The sequence below is a fragment of the Heteronotia binoei genome, chromosome 14, assembly GCF_032191835.1.
Source record: "Heteronotia binoei isolate CCM8104 ecotype False Entrance Well chromosome 14, APGP_CSIRO_Hbin_v1, whole genome shotgun sequence".
NCBI lineage: Eukaryota > Metazoa > Chordata > Lepidosauria > Squamata > Gekkonidae > Heteronotia > Heteronotia binoei.
The window spans coordinates 64,484,800-64,500,035 of record NC_083236.1 but is presented as its reverse complement, the minus strand read 5'-3'; the positions used below and the strand labels follow the sequence as shown (position 1 = coordinate 64,500,035).

The 15,236-nt window shown below is 49.9% G+C and overlaps 1 protein-coding gene across 1 annotated transcript in view; it reads right to left on the bottom strand.

The window, feature by feature from the left end:
• The window catches only part of CRISPLD2 (cysteine rich secretory protein LCCL domain containing 2), a 95,950-nt gene that overhangs the window by 27,340 nt on the left and 53,374 nt on the right, over nucleotides 1-15,236 (bottom strand). The window contains exons 5-10 of the mRNA XM_060254375.1: nucleotides 12,511-12,626; nucleotides 11,213-11,313; nucleotides 9,949-10,092; nucleotides 8,719-8,779; nucleotides 5,252-5,318; nucleotides 2,609-2,739 (exon numbers count right to left, since the gene is read on the bottom strand). Coding sequence (XP_060110358.1) covers nucleotides 2,609-2,739; nucleotides 5,252-5,318; nucleotides 8,719-8,779; nucleotides 9,949-10,092; nucleotides 11,213-11,313; nucleotides 12,511-12,626 — 620 coding nt within the window. The remainder of the gene's footprint in view (nucleotides 1-2,608; nucleotides 2,740-5,251; nucleotides 5,319-8,718; nucleotides 8,780-9,948; nucleotides 10,093-11,212; nucleotides 11,314-12,510; nucleotides 12,627-15,236) is intronic.

Below are 15,236 nucleotides of genomic sequence, written 5' to 3'. Positions count from 1 at the left end.
ACACCCAGGATTGGCTTTGAGTCAGGTTCTACTTCCAGGGCAGGTCTCCGCTGGAATCAAAACAAGTATGTTAACCCTATAACGGCTGAAATTCAGATCTTGCCATATCCCAACGTGAGTCGTCAAAACGATGGACTGCGGTGTGGAGAATCCAAATTAAAAAAAACACTGCTTTCAGGCGCAACACAACAATAGGAATATTTTAGTGAGAGTCAGTCATACACAACAGAACGCTAATTCCAAATAGACATTCCCACAGGGGTGGAATTCTAGCAGGAGCTCCTTTGCATATTAGGCGACACGCCCCTGGTGTAGCCAATCCTCCAAGAGCTTACAACACTCTTTTTTGTAAGCTCTTGGAAGATTGGGTACATCAGAGGGGTGTGGCCTACTATGCAAAGGAGCTCCTGCTAGAATTCCACCCCTGCATTCCCAATATATGGCTACACAAATTGTTCATCTTGAAGCATAATATTCATGTCATTAATTTGTTAAGCCTTTGTGACTTAGTTTGTATTTTTTTTTTCATTTTTAGTTATTAAGATTGTAAGCTCTCTGGAGTCCAGGTTAAAGGTCCCATTTCAAAGCGCCACCAAGTAGGTGCTCTTTTGAATGTTTACGCTTTATTTTTGGTTATTTTTACGCCTCAATGATTTAACTTCCATCTCTTTAACTTTTTAACAAACAGAACTATATATTCATCCATTCACCTTGGACCTGATGAAGATTTGGAATGGTGCACGTTGTCCATACATGTGTCAATATAGTTGAATTCCTTTCTGGACTTTGTATATCCATATATTGGGAATGTATATTTGGAATTAGTGTTTTGCCATGTATGCAAACTAGACGCTTGCCTAGGGCGCCAGGAGGGTGGAGGCGCAGAATTGGCCTCTCCCCCTTGCTGGTGCCCCAGACAAGCGCCTAGTTGGCCTGCCTCACGCGGCCACCACTGCCCGCCCCCTCCTTTTCATTCCCTTTCCATCCTTTCGCCTCCCCCCCCCCCAGTGATCAGAGCGCACTGCGCCTGGGATCTGCCATCCACAACACGGCGTGCATCTTATCTTTCGAAGAATGTGCTGGAGGAGGCTTGGCTCCCCCCTTCTGGAGAAGCCCCCAGCGTGTTCTTCGTGCCGTGTCACAGCCAGTACAGCCCAGACATGGTGCACTCTGATTGCGCAGGGGGGAAGGCGATGGGAAGGGGAGGGGAGGGGAAGAAAGGAAGGGGTGGGTGGGCGCCGCGCAGAGGCATGGCGCACTTGGGGGGGGGGTTGAAGGAGTGCGGTTCTGCATTTCAGTGGTGTGGGGGGCAATGGGGGGGTAGAGGGGGGGTGCCTGCCCGCGGCACCATGAGCCCTTGGGCTGGCGCTGTGTGTATGACTAAAGGTAACAGTAGTCCCCTGTGCAAGCACCAGTCATTAGGGACTCTGGGGTGACGTTGCTTTCACAACGTTTTCACGGCAGACTTTTTACAGGGTGGTTTGCCATTGCCTTCCCCAGTCATTGACACTTTCCCCCCAGGAAGCTGGGGACTCCTTTGACCGACCTCGGAAGGATGGAAGGCTGAGTCAGCCTTTTTGTACTTCAAACAATTTTATTAGTAACATATGGTAATAAATTTCAATTTCTTACATCATTAATAATAATTTTTTTATCTACCTCATATATTACTTTCTACCCACCCCTCTCCCCCGTTACTTGACCCCCGCTGGTGTTATATACTTAAAATCTTAATATTAAAGGTACCCTTAATTAATAAGAACCAAAATTAATATCCTCCTCCCTCTTATACTTAGTCATTATCAAAAATTGTCCAATGTCCTTTTATTTTCCACTCTTTTTCTACGTCTCTTCTGAACTTTTTCCACTCCATCTCAAATGCTTCTAAATCATAGCCTCTTAAGGTTCTTGTTAACTTGTCCATTTGACTCCATGTGAGTCAACCTTGAGCCGGCTACCTGAACCAGCTTCCGCCGGGATCGGACTCAGGTCGTGAGCAGAGGGCTCCGACCGCAGTACTGCAGCTTTACTATTCTGCGCCACGGGGTGTGTATGACTGGCTGTCACTAAAATACTCTTATTGTTGTGCTGCTGTGCCTGTAAGCGGTGCATTCTTGATTTGGATATCCCGACACAAAGCAGTAGAACGAAGCTTGAGTTCCGTGGCACCTTGAAGAGCAACCAAGTTTTATTCGAGATATAAGTTTACATCTAAAGATGCAAGCTTATACCCTGATGAAAACTTGGTTGCTCTTCAAGGTGCACCACTGAATTCAAGCACTGTTCAAAATCCCCTCCCGTCGGTGGAGATTTTGTCCAGAATCCAAGTACGCTTTTTATCGTGTCGAGGAGCAAATCAGGAGCTGAGTCGCAGCCACACCATCGTGACTCAGCGTTTCCTCCACAGGAGCCTCCGCTGGGCCGAAGCACAGCCTTTATCCTCGCCGATCGCGTCTGCCAAGCCGCCCGTCGTCGGAGTTATTATTCCCAAACAGTTCAGCAGACGGGGACGCCAACTGGCAAAGCAGCAGACCAAACCCGATGTCTGATCTCCTCGACACCCAAAGGACCCACATGGCTTCGATTACCCTTCCCATGAGCAAATTACCTTAAAGACTCGACACCGTTTCTTGCCGATTTCACAAAGAAGTCGGCTCTGCCCCTCCGGGTGATATCCACCAGGCCTCCTCGGTTATCCAGCATCCCAGAATGAACGGCCGCTCGGCAGATGCTGGAGGACTTTGAGAGAGAAGTTCAAAAGAGAAGAACGTTTAACGGAGCCGTTGGCACAGGTGTTCCTGGACCAGGGGAGGCCAAAATTGCTTAAACCAAGAGCAACGTGGAGTAAATGTCAGACGTTCAAGAGCCACAAGACATGATTGTCAGATGTCTGAGCCAGAAAATCCTACTGGATTTATTTCCATTTTGTAGGGCCTGCAGGAAAGAGCTGTTTCGGTTGAGGCAGGCAGACGTCCTTCCATTCTACTGCTTATACCAGGGGTGGCCAACGGTAGCTCTCCCTTTTTTTTTTTTGCCTACAACTCCCATCAGCCCCAGTCAGCCTGGCCAATGGCTGGGGCTGATGGGAGTTGTAGGAAAAAAACATCTGGAGAGCTACCGTTGGCCACCCCTGGCTTATACCATCTATTGCCCTCCCCCACAATGGGCTATAAAACTACAACGAGCCGGGATATTTGTTTTATCTGAAATATGTACCTGCCCACCAATGTATATTATTGTAACTTTGTTTTATTGGCATATTATTGAGCCACTGCTGTATTTAAACTGTTTTATTATGACTGTGATCCGCCCTGAGCCTGTATGGAAAAGGGCGGGATATAAATCAACCAAATAAATAAAAATAAAATGGGAGGGAGAGATGGAAAGAAAGCAACATGAAACGCATACTCCAAGACAAGGGCTGGTTTGGCTTGGAGGAGTGATTTAAAGAGAGAAATGCCTTCTCCAAGCTGGCCGGTGGGGTGGTGGGGGCTTCAAGAGCCACACAATGGGCGTTTTCGCACTGACCTTAATGGGTAGCGACGCCCCTCTTCAGCGCGCAGGATCTGCCCGGATTTCGCACCAATTGCCGCGGAGCACCTGGAAGAGCCAGAAAGTCCCGCGGCTTTTGCGGCGCAAATGGAAACCGCCAAAATCCAGTTTCCATTTGCGCCGCAAAAGCTGTGGGACTTTCCGGATCTTCCGGGTGCTCCGCGGCAATTGGCGCGAAATCCGGGCTGATCCTGCGCGCTGAAGAGGGGCGTCGCTGCCGATTAAGGTCAGTGCGAAAACGCCCAATATGTGTGAAAGAGCCACATGTGGCTCCCAAGCCACAGTTTGGCCACCCCTGTCCTAGACGGTGAGTCTGGAATTTGGTCAGGTGTGTGTCCGTAGCTCAGGGTCCATTTAGGCCTGAAACACTCCCCCCTCCCAGTGTATTTACTTTGGAGTGACCAATCAGGAGTGTAGTCCGTGTTGATGCTGACTTGAAATGGATGAATAGAAGCTGGACTCTGGTGGGACCACTTGTCCCATCAAGTCAAAGTAAGATTCTAGTGGGTAGCCGTGTTGATCTAAAACAGCAGAGCAAAGTTTTGAGCCTAGCAGCACCTTGAAGGCCCCCAAAAGTTTTATTCTGGGTATAAGCTTTTGTGGGCAGGCACACTTCTTCAGTAAGCGAGTGTTCTGAGAAGCAGAAGAAGGTGCCAAACCAGTGCTCAAACTCTCCAGAATAGGGAGTCTCACAAAGGTTTGGGGAAATCTCCTGCCCGTGTGTGGCTTCCCGTCTCTCTATCGAAAGAGAGACGGGAAGTGGACAAGGAGGATGTATCCTGGACCTCACACAAATGGTTGCCAGCTCTAGACTGGGAAATACCTGGAGATTTGGGGGTGGAGGAGAAGAAGGAGGAGGAGGAGGAGAAGAAAAAGAAGACCACTGTAGATTTATACCCCACCCTTCTCTCTGAATCAAAGTCTCAGAGCGGCTCACAATCTCCTTTACCTTCCTCCCCCACAACAGACACCCTGTGAGGTGGGTGGGGCTGAGAGCTCTCTCCCAGAAGCTGCCCTTTCAAGAACAACCCTGCAAGAGCTCTGGCTGACCCAAGGCTATTCCAGCAGCTGCAAGTGGAGGAGTGGGGAATCAAACCCGGTTCTCCCAGATAAGAGTCCGCGCACTTCACCACTACACCAAACTGGCTCTCCGTTCCCTTGAAGAAACGATCGCTTTGAAAGGTGGACTCTAGGGCACTATAGCTCACCAAGGTCCCTCCCCTTCCCAAACTCTACGGTCCCCACCCTTAAAATCTCAAGGAATTTCCCAACTCATAGTTGGCAAAGGAAAGGAAAGGTCCCCTGTGCAAGCACCAGTCGTTTCTGACTCTGGGGTGATGCTGCTTTCACAACGTTTTCACGGCAGACCTTTTCACGGGGTGGTTTGCCATTGCCTTCCCCAGTCATCTACGCTTTCCCCCCAGCAAGCTGGGGACTCATTTTACCGACCTCGGAACAACAGAAGGCAGAGTTGGCAAGCCTTTTCCTAATTACCCAGAGAAGCATCATTTACTGATCAAACTGATCTGGCGTCCTTACCCCAGAGAGCCCCCCCTTTAAACTCAATGAAATCCAGCACATTCAAGAATGTGTTTCTGAGCAGCATGGAGTTAATCACCTTCTGCAAAGCAGAGCCTAAGGGGACATTCTGGGGCTGGCAAATCATTTCCCCACAGGAACTTCAGCTGTGCCTACTTACGCTTTCGTAGAAGGAAGTCCCAAACACTTTTGCCTTGTTGTTCAAGCAGCCAGCCGGACACAGGTATCTAGCAAAAGAGACCAATGTTAGGCTGTGATCGCACGCACTAACTAATGCACTGTCAGTCCTCTTTCAATGCACTTTTCAACTGGATTTTGCCAGTTCACACAGGAAAATCCAGTTGGATAGTGCATTGAAAGTAGATTTAAAGTGCATTATTTAATGTGTCTGATCGCAGCCTTCGTCACAATGTGCAGCCTTTTCAGACCAAAGACTTGCTTTTGGGCTCAGGTGGAAAGACAAGAAGTCTGTCTGTACTGCAACCCAGCAGGACGTCCCAACCTTTTTGATCCTGCAGGGACCCTTGGCATTTTGACAAAGTGCGGTGGCTGCAGCCACAAAACGGCCAATATAGGAGGCGGAGCCAGTCTCTAAAGGGCTGCCACAAAAGGCAGAGCCAGCCACAAAAGGGCCAACAAAGGAGGTGGAGCCAGCCACAAAAGGGCCGCCACAGGAGGCGGAGCCAGACACAAAAGGGCCGCCACAGGAGGTGGAGCCAGCCACAAAAGGGTCGCCACAGGAGGCGGAGCCAGCCACAAAAGGGCTGCCACAAAAGGCAGAGCCAGCCACAAAAGGGCCACAAAAGGAGGTGGAGCCAGCCACAAAAGGGCCGCCACAGAAGGCGGAGCCAGACACAAAAGGGCCGCCACAGGAGGTGGAGCCAGCCACAGAAGGGCCGCCTCAGGAGGCGGAGCCAGCCACAAAAGGGCCGCCACAGGAGGCGGAGCCAGCCACAAAAGGGCTGCCACAGGAGGCAGAGCCAGCCACAAAAGGGCTGCCACAGGAGGCGGAGCCAGCCACAAAAGGGCCGCCACAGGAGGTGAAGCTAGGGTTGCCAATCCCCAGGTGGGGGCAGAGGATCCCCTGGTTTGGAGGCCCTCCCCCCGCTTCAGGGTCGTCAGAAAGCGGGGGGAGGGGAGGGAAATGTCTGCTGGGAACTTCATTATTCCCTATGGAGATTTATTCCCATGGAAAATCATGGAGAATTGATCTGCGGGTATCTGGGGCTCTGGGGGGCTGTTTTTTGGGGTAGATGCACCCAATTTTCAGTATAGCATCTAGTGCCTCTCCCCAAAACACCCTCCAAGTTTCAAAAAGATTGGACCAGGGGGTCTAATTCTATGAGCTCCTAAAGAAGGTGCCCCTATCCTTCATTATTTCCTATGGAAGGAAGGCATTGAAAAGGTGTGCCGTCCCTTTAAATGTGATGGCCAGAACTCCATCCCTTTGGAGTTCAATGATGCTTGTCACACCCTTGTTCTTGGCTCCACCCCAATGTCTCCTGGCTCCACCCCCAAAGTCCCCAGATATTCCTTGAATTGAACTTGGCAACCCTAAGTGAAGCTAGCCACAAAAGGGCTGCCGCAGGAGGTGGAACGAGACACAAAATGGCCGCCACAGGAGGCTTGGCGTGGAGAAGTGATTTCAAGAGACAACTGCCTTCTCCAAGCTGGCCAAGGGGGTGGTGGGGACTTTGAGAGCCGCACTATATCTGTGAAAGAGCCACATGTGGCTCCCAAGCAGCAGTCTGGTTACCCCTGCTTTGCAATATTGTACAGTTAAGTAGCACAGTGGCTATGGGGGCGGGGGGAGTATTTGATCCCTGAAGACAAAAACTCGGAAAACCACCAAGTTAGATCATGAAATCTTGGGAAGGGGAATTTTACAATTTTCATTATGGATAAACCTCATTTCAATGACTACATTTTTAAAAGGAAAAAAAAAGAAGCAGCACAGATTGACGCAGAGAGCCAGCGAGAGAGACGTGCTTCCAACTCTACCGTTTGCAAACACCCAGACCAATGTTTGGTTTGGGTCAGAGCTGTTTCTTTTCCTCCCCGCAAAGTGATAAACTGTACTGCACTTCAACGAAAGAAACCATTTCAGGCAGGTCTTTAAACCAGGCTAGGCGGAGGAGAGTTTTCTAAAGATGGTCCCGCCGAGAGAAGTAAACACCGCAGGAGAGAAACGATGAAAGATTGGTGCTGACGGCGGCAAAACTGCGCCGAGCCCATCGAGAACAGAGCATTCACTCCGAGTGCTTGTTCTGAGCGTGAAGCAAAGAGTGCCACTCCGCTCTGGCGACACCATTTGCACGTCAAATAGCCTTAACGTAGGGTTGCCAACCTCCAGGTGGGGCCTGGGGATCTCCCGCTTTTGCAACTCATCTCCAGCTGGCAGAGATCAGCTCCCCTGGAGAAAATGGCTGCTTGGAAGGGTGGGCTCTGTGGCATTGGACCCTGCTGAGGCCCCTCCCCAAACCCCGCCCTCTCCCGGCTCCACCCCCAAAGTCTCCAGGTATTTTCCAACCCAGACCTGGCAACCCTACCTTAAAGGTTTATTTCATGGGAAAAGCAGTTCTGTGCAGCCTGTAAGACTCGTGTCATAACAAGCAGAACAGAGCTCTTGAGGGTGATAAGGTCTTTAATTATTTGTTGGAAGGCCAAAGCCTGTTGGAGCGGTAGGGTTGCCAAGCCCAGTTCAAGAAATATCTGGGGACTTCGGGGGTGGAGCCAGGAGACATTGGGGGTGGAGCCAAGAACAAGGGTGTGGCAAGCATCATTGAACTCCAAAGGGAGTTCTGGCCATCACATTTAAAGGGACAGCACACCTTTTTAAATGTCTTCCTTCCATAGTAAATAATGGAGGATAGGGGCACCTTCTTCTGGGGCTCATAGAATTGGACCCCCTGGTCCAATCGTTTTGAAACTTGGGGGGGTACTTTGGGGAGAGGCACTAGATACCATACTGAGAATTTGGTGCCTCTACCTCAAAAAACAGCTCCCCCAGAGCCCCCGAAACCTCCAGATCAATTCCCCATTATACCCTATGAGAATCGATCTCCACATAGGGAATAATGAAGTGCTCAGCAGACGTTTCCCTCCCCCCCTCCCTTTCTGGTGACTCTGAAGCGAGGGACTGGCCTCTCTACTCATGAGTTGCTGCCAACTTCTTCACAGCAACACAGACACAGATAAGAGGAAGCCTTTCAATCGGAGACTGAAGCCTCTGGAGGTGGAAAGGCACATGGTCCTCTGGGGGCGGGACTTCCCCCCACCGGCTAGCTGACTGGAGGTGGAAAGGAGTCTGAAAAAGCGGAAGAACCCCTGCTGGGACCTCGGGATCGGCAAGCCTATGGAGCAGTAAGTTTAGAGTAACAGCAAACCTCCAGGTGAAGGCTGGAGATCTCCTGGAATTACAGTTATAGATAACAGAGGTCAGTTTCTTTGGGGAAAATGGCTGCTTTGGAGGGTGGACTCTATGGCACCACCCCCTGCTGAGGCCCCTCCCCTCCCCAAACCCCGCCCTCCCTAGTCTCCACCCACAAATCTCTATGAATTTCTCCACCTGGAGTTGGCTACCTCAAGTGAAACAGGAAAAGACAGAAAGGGGAGGAGCCCAGCTACCTGTTACAGGTCGATCCTTTGCATCTGTCCCTCATTTTGGTGTCACACTTTATGGCTTGTGCTGGAAAACAAGGACGATACGCACCTGTGAGCCAATGAACGTAAGACGCCACACCAAATCAGACACCCAGTCCACAGCTTAGAGGAAGTATTGGTCAGGAGAGCCTAAGATTGTCTGGCAGCCTGAAGTTCTAGCTCTTTTACAGCTATGCACTATTAGGTGGTAAGCTAGACTTTTTTTTTGAGCTGAGAGAGCTCTGAAGGACTGACCCAAGGTCAACCAGCTGGTTTCACATGAAGGAGTGTAGAATTGAGCCTGGTTCTCCAGATTAGATTCCATCGCTCTTCACCGCTACACCACTCTGGCGCTCGATAAAGATGCCTTCTACATGCAAAAAGCATCTGCAGCAGCACATCTCCAACATCTTCACCAAAGCAATTTCCAGATGCTTCCCTATTTCACGTACATCCTTCTTTTCCAAGGAGCTCAGGGCAGACCCCACTAATCTTCCCCCTGCTTTACCTTTCTGGCCCCTCCACTGCTCAACCACTGCCTTCCTTGGCCACCTGCCGCCTTCCTCACCCACCCGCCGCCTTTCTCTCCTGCCCACTACCTTCCTCAATCGCCAGCCGCCCTCCTTGCCCACCTGCCACATTTCTCTCCTGCCTTTCTCTGTCACCTGCTGCCTTCCTTGGCCGCCGGCCACCTTTCTCAGTCGCTCACAGTCTTCCTCGCCTGCCTTTCTCCCTGCCAGCCGCCGTCCTCACCACCCACTCCGCTGCCCCCCCATCTACATTTTTATCCCCTGACCCTCCCATCTAAAATTTTCTGGCTACGGGCCTGTATAGAAGCCCTCCGGAGGCCTGCATGTTTAGCACCCCTGTGGAGATGCCCGGAACTGAACCTGGGATCGACCACGTGCTAAATGTAGCAGCACATGCCCTTGAGCCAAGGTGTTTTTTTCCACAGCCACGAGTGGTAGAAACTTGTGCCCTTCTCTAAATATGCAAGCCAAGAACATCCAGGTTTGGTGCCAGCTGTCCTTTTGAGGCATAAAGTCTCCAGACTCATGCCACACACATGGCGTCCATCCACGCCGCCTGTACCAGCTGCTTGACCAGAGGGACTCGAGCAGTGCCAAAAGGTATGTAGGCAGCTATTCAACGATCTCCTTGCAGATGTAAAACCCAAACCACCCCAAATCTCGGGAGACAAAGACGCTCTCTTACTCATGTAAGTTGCGGCAGACGATTTCCTCTCCTTGGTGGGTTTGGTCACCCTCTCTTGCACCCACGTATGTTTGTCCTCTGTCACTTGGGGCGTCTCCACTTCGTTGGTCTCCTCCACCTCCGGCTTTGGGACATAACGATCATCTTTGCAAAAAAGAGAAGCAAGGTAATATTTAAGGTCAAGGGCTCAGCGAGCAGACCACCGGCTGGAGAGCGGGCGTGTAATTGATTTCAGCACATTAAAGATGTGGTTACATCACACAGAAATTTGTGTCTAGTTGAAAGCTTGAGATATCAAGTAAACAGGGAAGAAAGCAGACCACTCCTGGCTTGGGTTAGCCCCAGAAAACAAGAACCGGACATCAAAATACCACAGGGATTCATCCAAAGCACCATCTAATCCAGGGGTGGGATTCTAGCAGGAGCTCCTTTTCACATTAGGCCACACATCCCTGATGTAGCCAATCCTCCAAGAGCTTACAAAAAAAGAGTCTTGTAAGCTCTTGGAGGATTGGCTACATCAGGGGTGGGTGGCCTAATAAGCAAAGGAGCTCCTGCTAGAATTCCACCCCTGATCTAATCTAGGAAGGGCTGTGGCTCAGTGGTAGACCATCTGCTTGGCATGCAGAAGGCCCCAGGTTCAATTAAAGGCATCTCGAGTTTAAAGGATGTGGTCGTAGGTGATGTGAAAGACCTCTACCGGTCTGAGTAGGCCATACTGATTTTGATGGACCAGTGGTCCGATGCAGTATAAGGCAGCTTCATGTGTCCCTATGTGTATCTAATCTGGCTTTTGGTATGTCACAGCAGCCAGCCAAATAGCTGCCAGAGCTCTTATGTCGGACCTTCAGATACTTTGTGTCTCCAGTTCCATCTCCTGAGCCAGTTTGGTGTAGTGGTTAAGTGCATGGACTGTTATCTGGGAGAACTAGGTTTGATTCCCCACTCCTCCACCTGCAGATGCTGGAACGGCCTTGAGCCAGCCATAGCTCTCAATGACCATTCCAGCAGCTGCAAGTGGAGGAGTGGGGAATCAAACCCAGTTTTCCCAGATAAGAGTCCACCCACTTAACTACTACACCAAACTGGCTCTCCTTTATGTATGATGCATGATAAAGACAGAAAGGTGGGATATAAAGTCTGTAAAACAAGCAGTCGTGAAAGCAACATCACCCCAGAGTCGGAAACAACTGGTGCTTGCACAGGGGACTACCTTTACCTTTTTAAAGCGAGCAAGCAAGCAAGCAAGCAAATGATTGCATACCTTTGTGGCACAGGTTATTCTGGCAGCCTCCTCCGTAACTAGGTGGGCACTCAGAGCAAGGTCTGCCGTGTTTGTATGGCGCTTCTCCGATCCAGTTCCCCCTGGAAGATGTGGGAGAAATGTGCCTTATTTCCCCCTCTCAAACATCAGCTGCTCGACATGCAACACCGTGGGCTTTGCAACGTATACCCTACAATAACTTCATTGGATTTTTTTTTCTAGACCAACTGTCTAAATCTTTACCCTCCTGAGGCTTCTAGCACCATGCAGCTGTGGAGAACCTGTCATCGCATTTTGAGAAATGACTGCAAACATGGGGAAAGATGGCTCTTTCTACAGACATATAGTCCTGAGGAACTCAACCAAAATTAACCTAAGTCAAAGTCAAACCTAAGAAAGCTAAGAACCAGGGCCTAGGTTCTTCCACAGATCCCTTACCTACATCTTTGGCAACACCAAACGCTCTGTTGCTTTTCCTCATAACATCATTCAAGGTGGTTGGAGAAACCAGCTAGACCTGGAAGGTCTTCTTCTCTCAGTAGCATGGTCAATTTCAGGTTGGAAAAGTTTCCAAGAGTCTTCCAACATACCCCAAATATTAGCTGTGGTACACCGGACTATTTGCAAATGTCTGGGAATTTTAACTTCTCATGGTGTTTTCCTCATGTTTCGCTCACTTGGCCTGAGGACTAGAAATCAGTCGGTACCAACTTAGGGGTTGGACCCAAAGTTTCTGTTCCATTAGCAGTGGTGTCGTCATCACCTAGGCCAAGAGGCACAATCCACAGGAGGAACGTTCTTTTCCTGGGAGAAAAGCTCTGCCGTTAGGGGAACGGAAGTTTTGGATCTCGTCGTCCATCGTTGGGGCATTGACGAAGTCTACTCTGAGCCAATCAGGAACATACTTGCAGTGTTCCCTCTAAGCTGAGTTAGTGCGAGCTAGCTCAAAGTTGTTTAGCCACCGGCTCACACATTTTTGCCTTAGCTCGGGAAGAGCAAACTCATTTACGCAGTAGCCAAATCACTCGCACATAACTTTAATGCCAGTAGCTCATGAAGTAGAATTTTTGCTCACAAGACTCCACAGCTCAGAGGGAGCATCGCATACTTGCTCGTGGTGTGCAACAAATATGAACAAACATCTCGTGTTCAGGCTAAAAACATAGGCCTCGTTGTCTTGAAGAAGAGTTCAGATTACCACCCCAATGCATCCTAGAAGCTCCACCACAAACCCCTTTACATTGCTTTGGAGAAGGCACAGAATTCAGATCCCACCATCTTGGCCTTGCTGCCCTTACTTGGGAGAATAGTTGCAGACCAGGTAGACGGCATTTTCCCAGGTCTCGCCCCACACATTCATCCTCTGGCAGACGTTCACAGCACAGCCGACCTTATTGGTGGTGGCCCAAACAATCTGCACAAGAAACAAGTGGTAATTAGGGGGGGTCACCGAAATGCTCCAAGTTCCTTATACAGAAGCACATCTATTGAGTATTAGGTATCCATTTAGCACAGGGGTGGCCAACAGTAGCTCTCCAGATGTTTTTTTGCCTACAACTCCCATCAGCCCCAACCAGCATGGCCAATGGCTGGGGCTGATGGGAGTTGTAGGCAAAAAAACATCTGGAGAGCTACTGTTGGCCACACCTGATTTAGCAGATTTCATAGTTACTTTTCAACAAAAGTTCAGCCCTTGGCAGCCCCATGGAGATAGATTGAGATGGGTAGCCAGAGCTTTTTATGTAGCAGGAACTCCTTTGCATATTAGGCCACACACACCTGATGTAGCCAATCCTCCAAGAGCTTACTGCAGGCCTTGCACTAAGAGCCCTGTAAGCTACATCAGGGGTGTGTGGCCCAATATGCAAAGGAGCTCCTGCTAGAATTCCACCCCTGCCTACAGGTCTCCTCTACTGAAGATGTTGTTTTCCTCTGGTGGCTTCCACCAATGCAAGAGGCCCTTCCAACGATGGAAGCCTCCTTGAACCAGTAGTGGAACACATGTTTATGTTTTTATGTTTATATGGCCAAGGACCCATTTATCTGAGGGACCGTCTGTCCCCACACATTCCCCTAGTGATTCCCTGGCTGAAGGAGGCGAGATTGTCAACCACCAGGGATCGGGCCTTTTCAGTGGCAGCCCCCTCCTGGTGGAATCAATTGCCGGAAGAGGATAGAAGAAGAAGAATTGCCGATTTATACCCCGCCCTTCTCTCTGAATCAGAGACTCAGAGCGGCTCACAATCTCCTATATCTTTTCCCCCCACAACAGACACCCTGTGAGGTGGGTGGGGCTGAGAGGGCTCTCCCAGAAGCTGTCCTTTCAAGGACAACCTCTGCCAGAGCTATGGCTGACCCAAGGCCATTCCAGCAGGTGCAAGTGGAGGAGTGGGGAATCAAACCTGGTTCTCCCAGATAAGAGTCTGCACACTTAACCACTACACCAAACTGGCTCTTTCAACCACCCTTTCAAGGACAACCTCTGCCATAGCTATGGCTGACCCAAGGCCATTCCAGCAGGTGCAAGTGGAGGAGTGGGGAATCAAACCTGGTTCTCCCAGATAAGAGTCTGCACACTTAACCACTACACCAAACTGGCTCTTTTAACCACCCTTTCAAGGACAACCTCTGCCAGAGCTATGGCTGACCCAAGGCCATTCCAGCAGCTGCAAGTGGAGGAGTGGGGAATCAAACCCGGTTCTCCCAGGTAAGAATCTGCACACTTAACCACTACACCAAACTGGCTCTTTCAATGACCCTTTCAAGGACAACCTCTGCCAGAGCTATGGCTGACCCAAGGCCATTCCAGCAGCTGCAAGCGGAGGAGTGGGGAATCAAACCCGGTTCTCCCAGATAAGAGAGCTCTGGCTGACCCAAGGCCATTCCAGCAGCTGCAAGTGGAGGAGCGGGGAATCAAACCCGGTTCTCCCAGATAAGAGTCCGCACACTTAACCACTACACCAAACTGGTTCTCGCTCAGTTCTGCAAGGCCTGTAAGACCGTTCTCTTCCGGCAAGCTTTCAGTCGACCGTAGGAGAATTCTGGAACAACTGTCAGCCCGAGAACGAGTAACATCTAATTCGTAGCACCAACTGTATATTGTTTTCAATGTATATTGTTTAACGGTTTTATTGATTTTATTGATTTTATGATTGATCTGATGTAAGCCTCCCTGAGCCCACCTCGGCAGGGAGGGCGGGGAATTAATCAAATTAAACATAAACAACACCCCCGTGGGTTCCTGCTCACGGTCCACAAGCGGTAATTGACAGGCCAACATGTGCGGTGGTCGTGAAAAGTGTCAAGCGGCAGTTGCCTTGTGGCAACCTTGTAGGGTTTTCAATACAAGAGATGTTCAGTGACGGTTTCCTATTGCCCGTCTCTGCACAGCAACCCCGGCCTGCCTTGGTGGTTTCCCATCCGACTAACCAGGGTCAGCTCTGCTTAGCTTTTGAGATCTGACAAGATCAGGCTAGCCCAGCCGTGGCCGAGCCGGCTTCGTGTAAGAGCCACGTGGAATAAATGACAGATGTTTGAGAGCCATGGGAATGTCAAATGTTGGAGAGCCGTAAGACAGGGCGGGAGGGAGGGAGGTGGAAAGATGGAGGGGAGGGGGAAGGAAGAGGTAGAGGGGGAAGCAACTTTAACTTTAAATGCATTCTCCAAGCCACTGGCTAGCTTGGCTCGGAGAAGTGATTTGAAGAGAGAAATGCCTTCTCTGGTGGGGGCTTCAAGAGCCACACAATATGTGTGAAAGAGCCACATGGGGTCTGGCCACCCCTGGGCTAGCCTATACAAACAGATCTCTTTTATATCATATTATTAAAAAAAAAAGAGAGAGAGAGATAATATTGAAGTAATAGAGTGGGGGGAAATTTGGAAGGAAAAGATGAAATTGACGAAATCTGCACTCTTTAAAGAAAACTTACACAAATTAATTTATCGCTGGTACTTCACTCCAGAAAAATTATCTAGAGCCTATCCTGAGGTCTCAGATAAATGTTGGAAGTGTAAAAAAACAAAA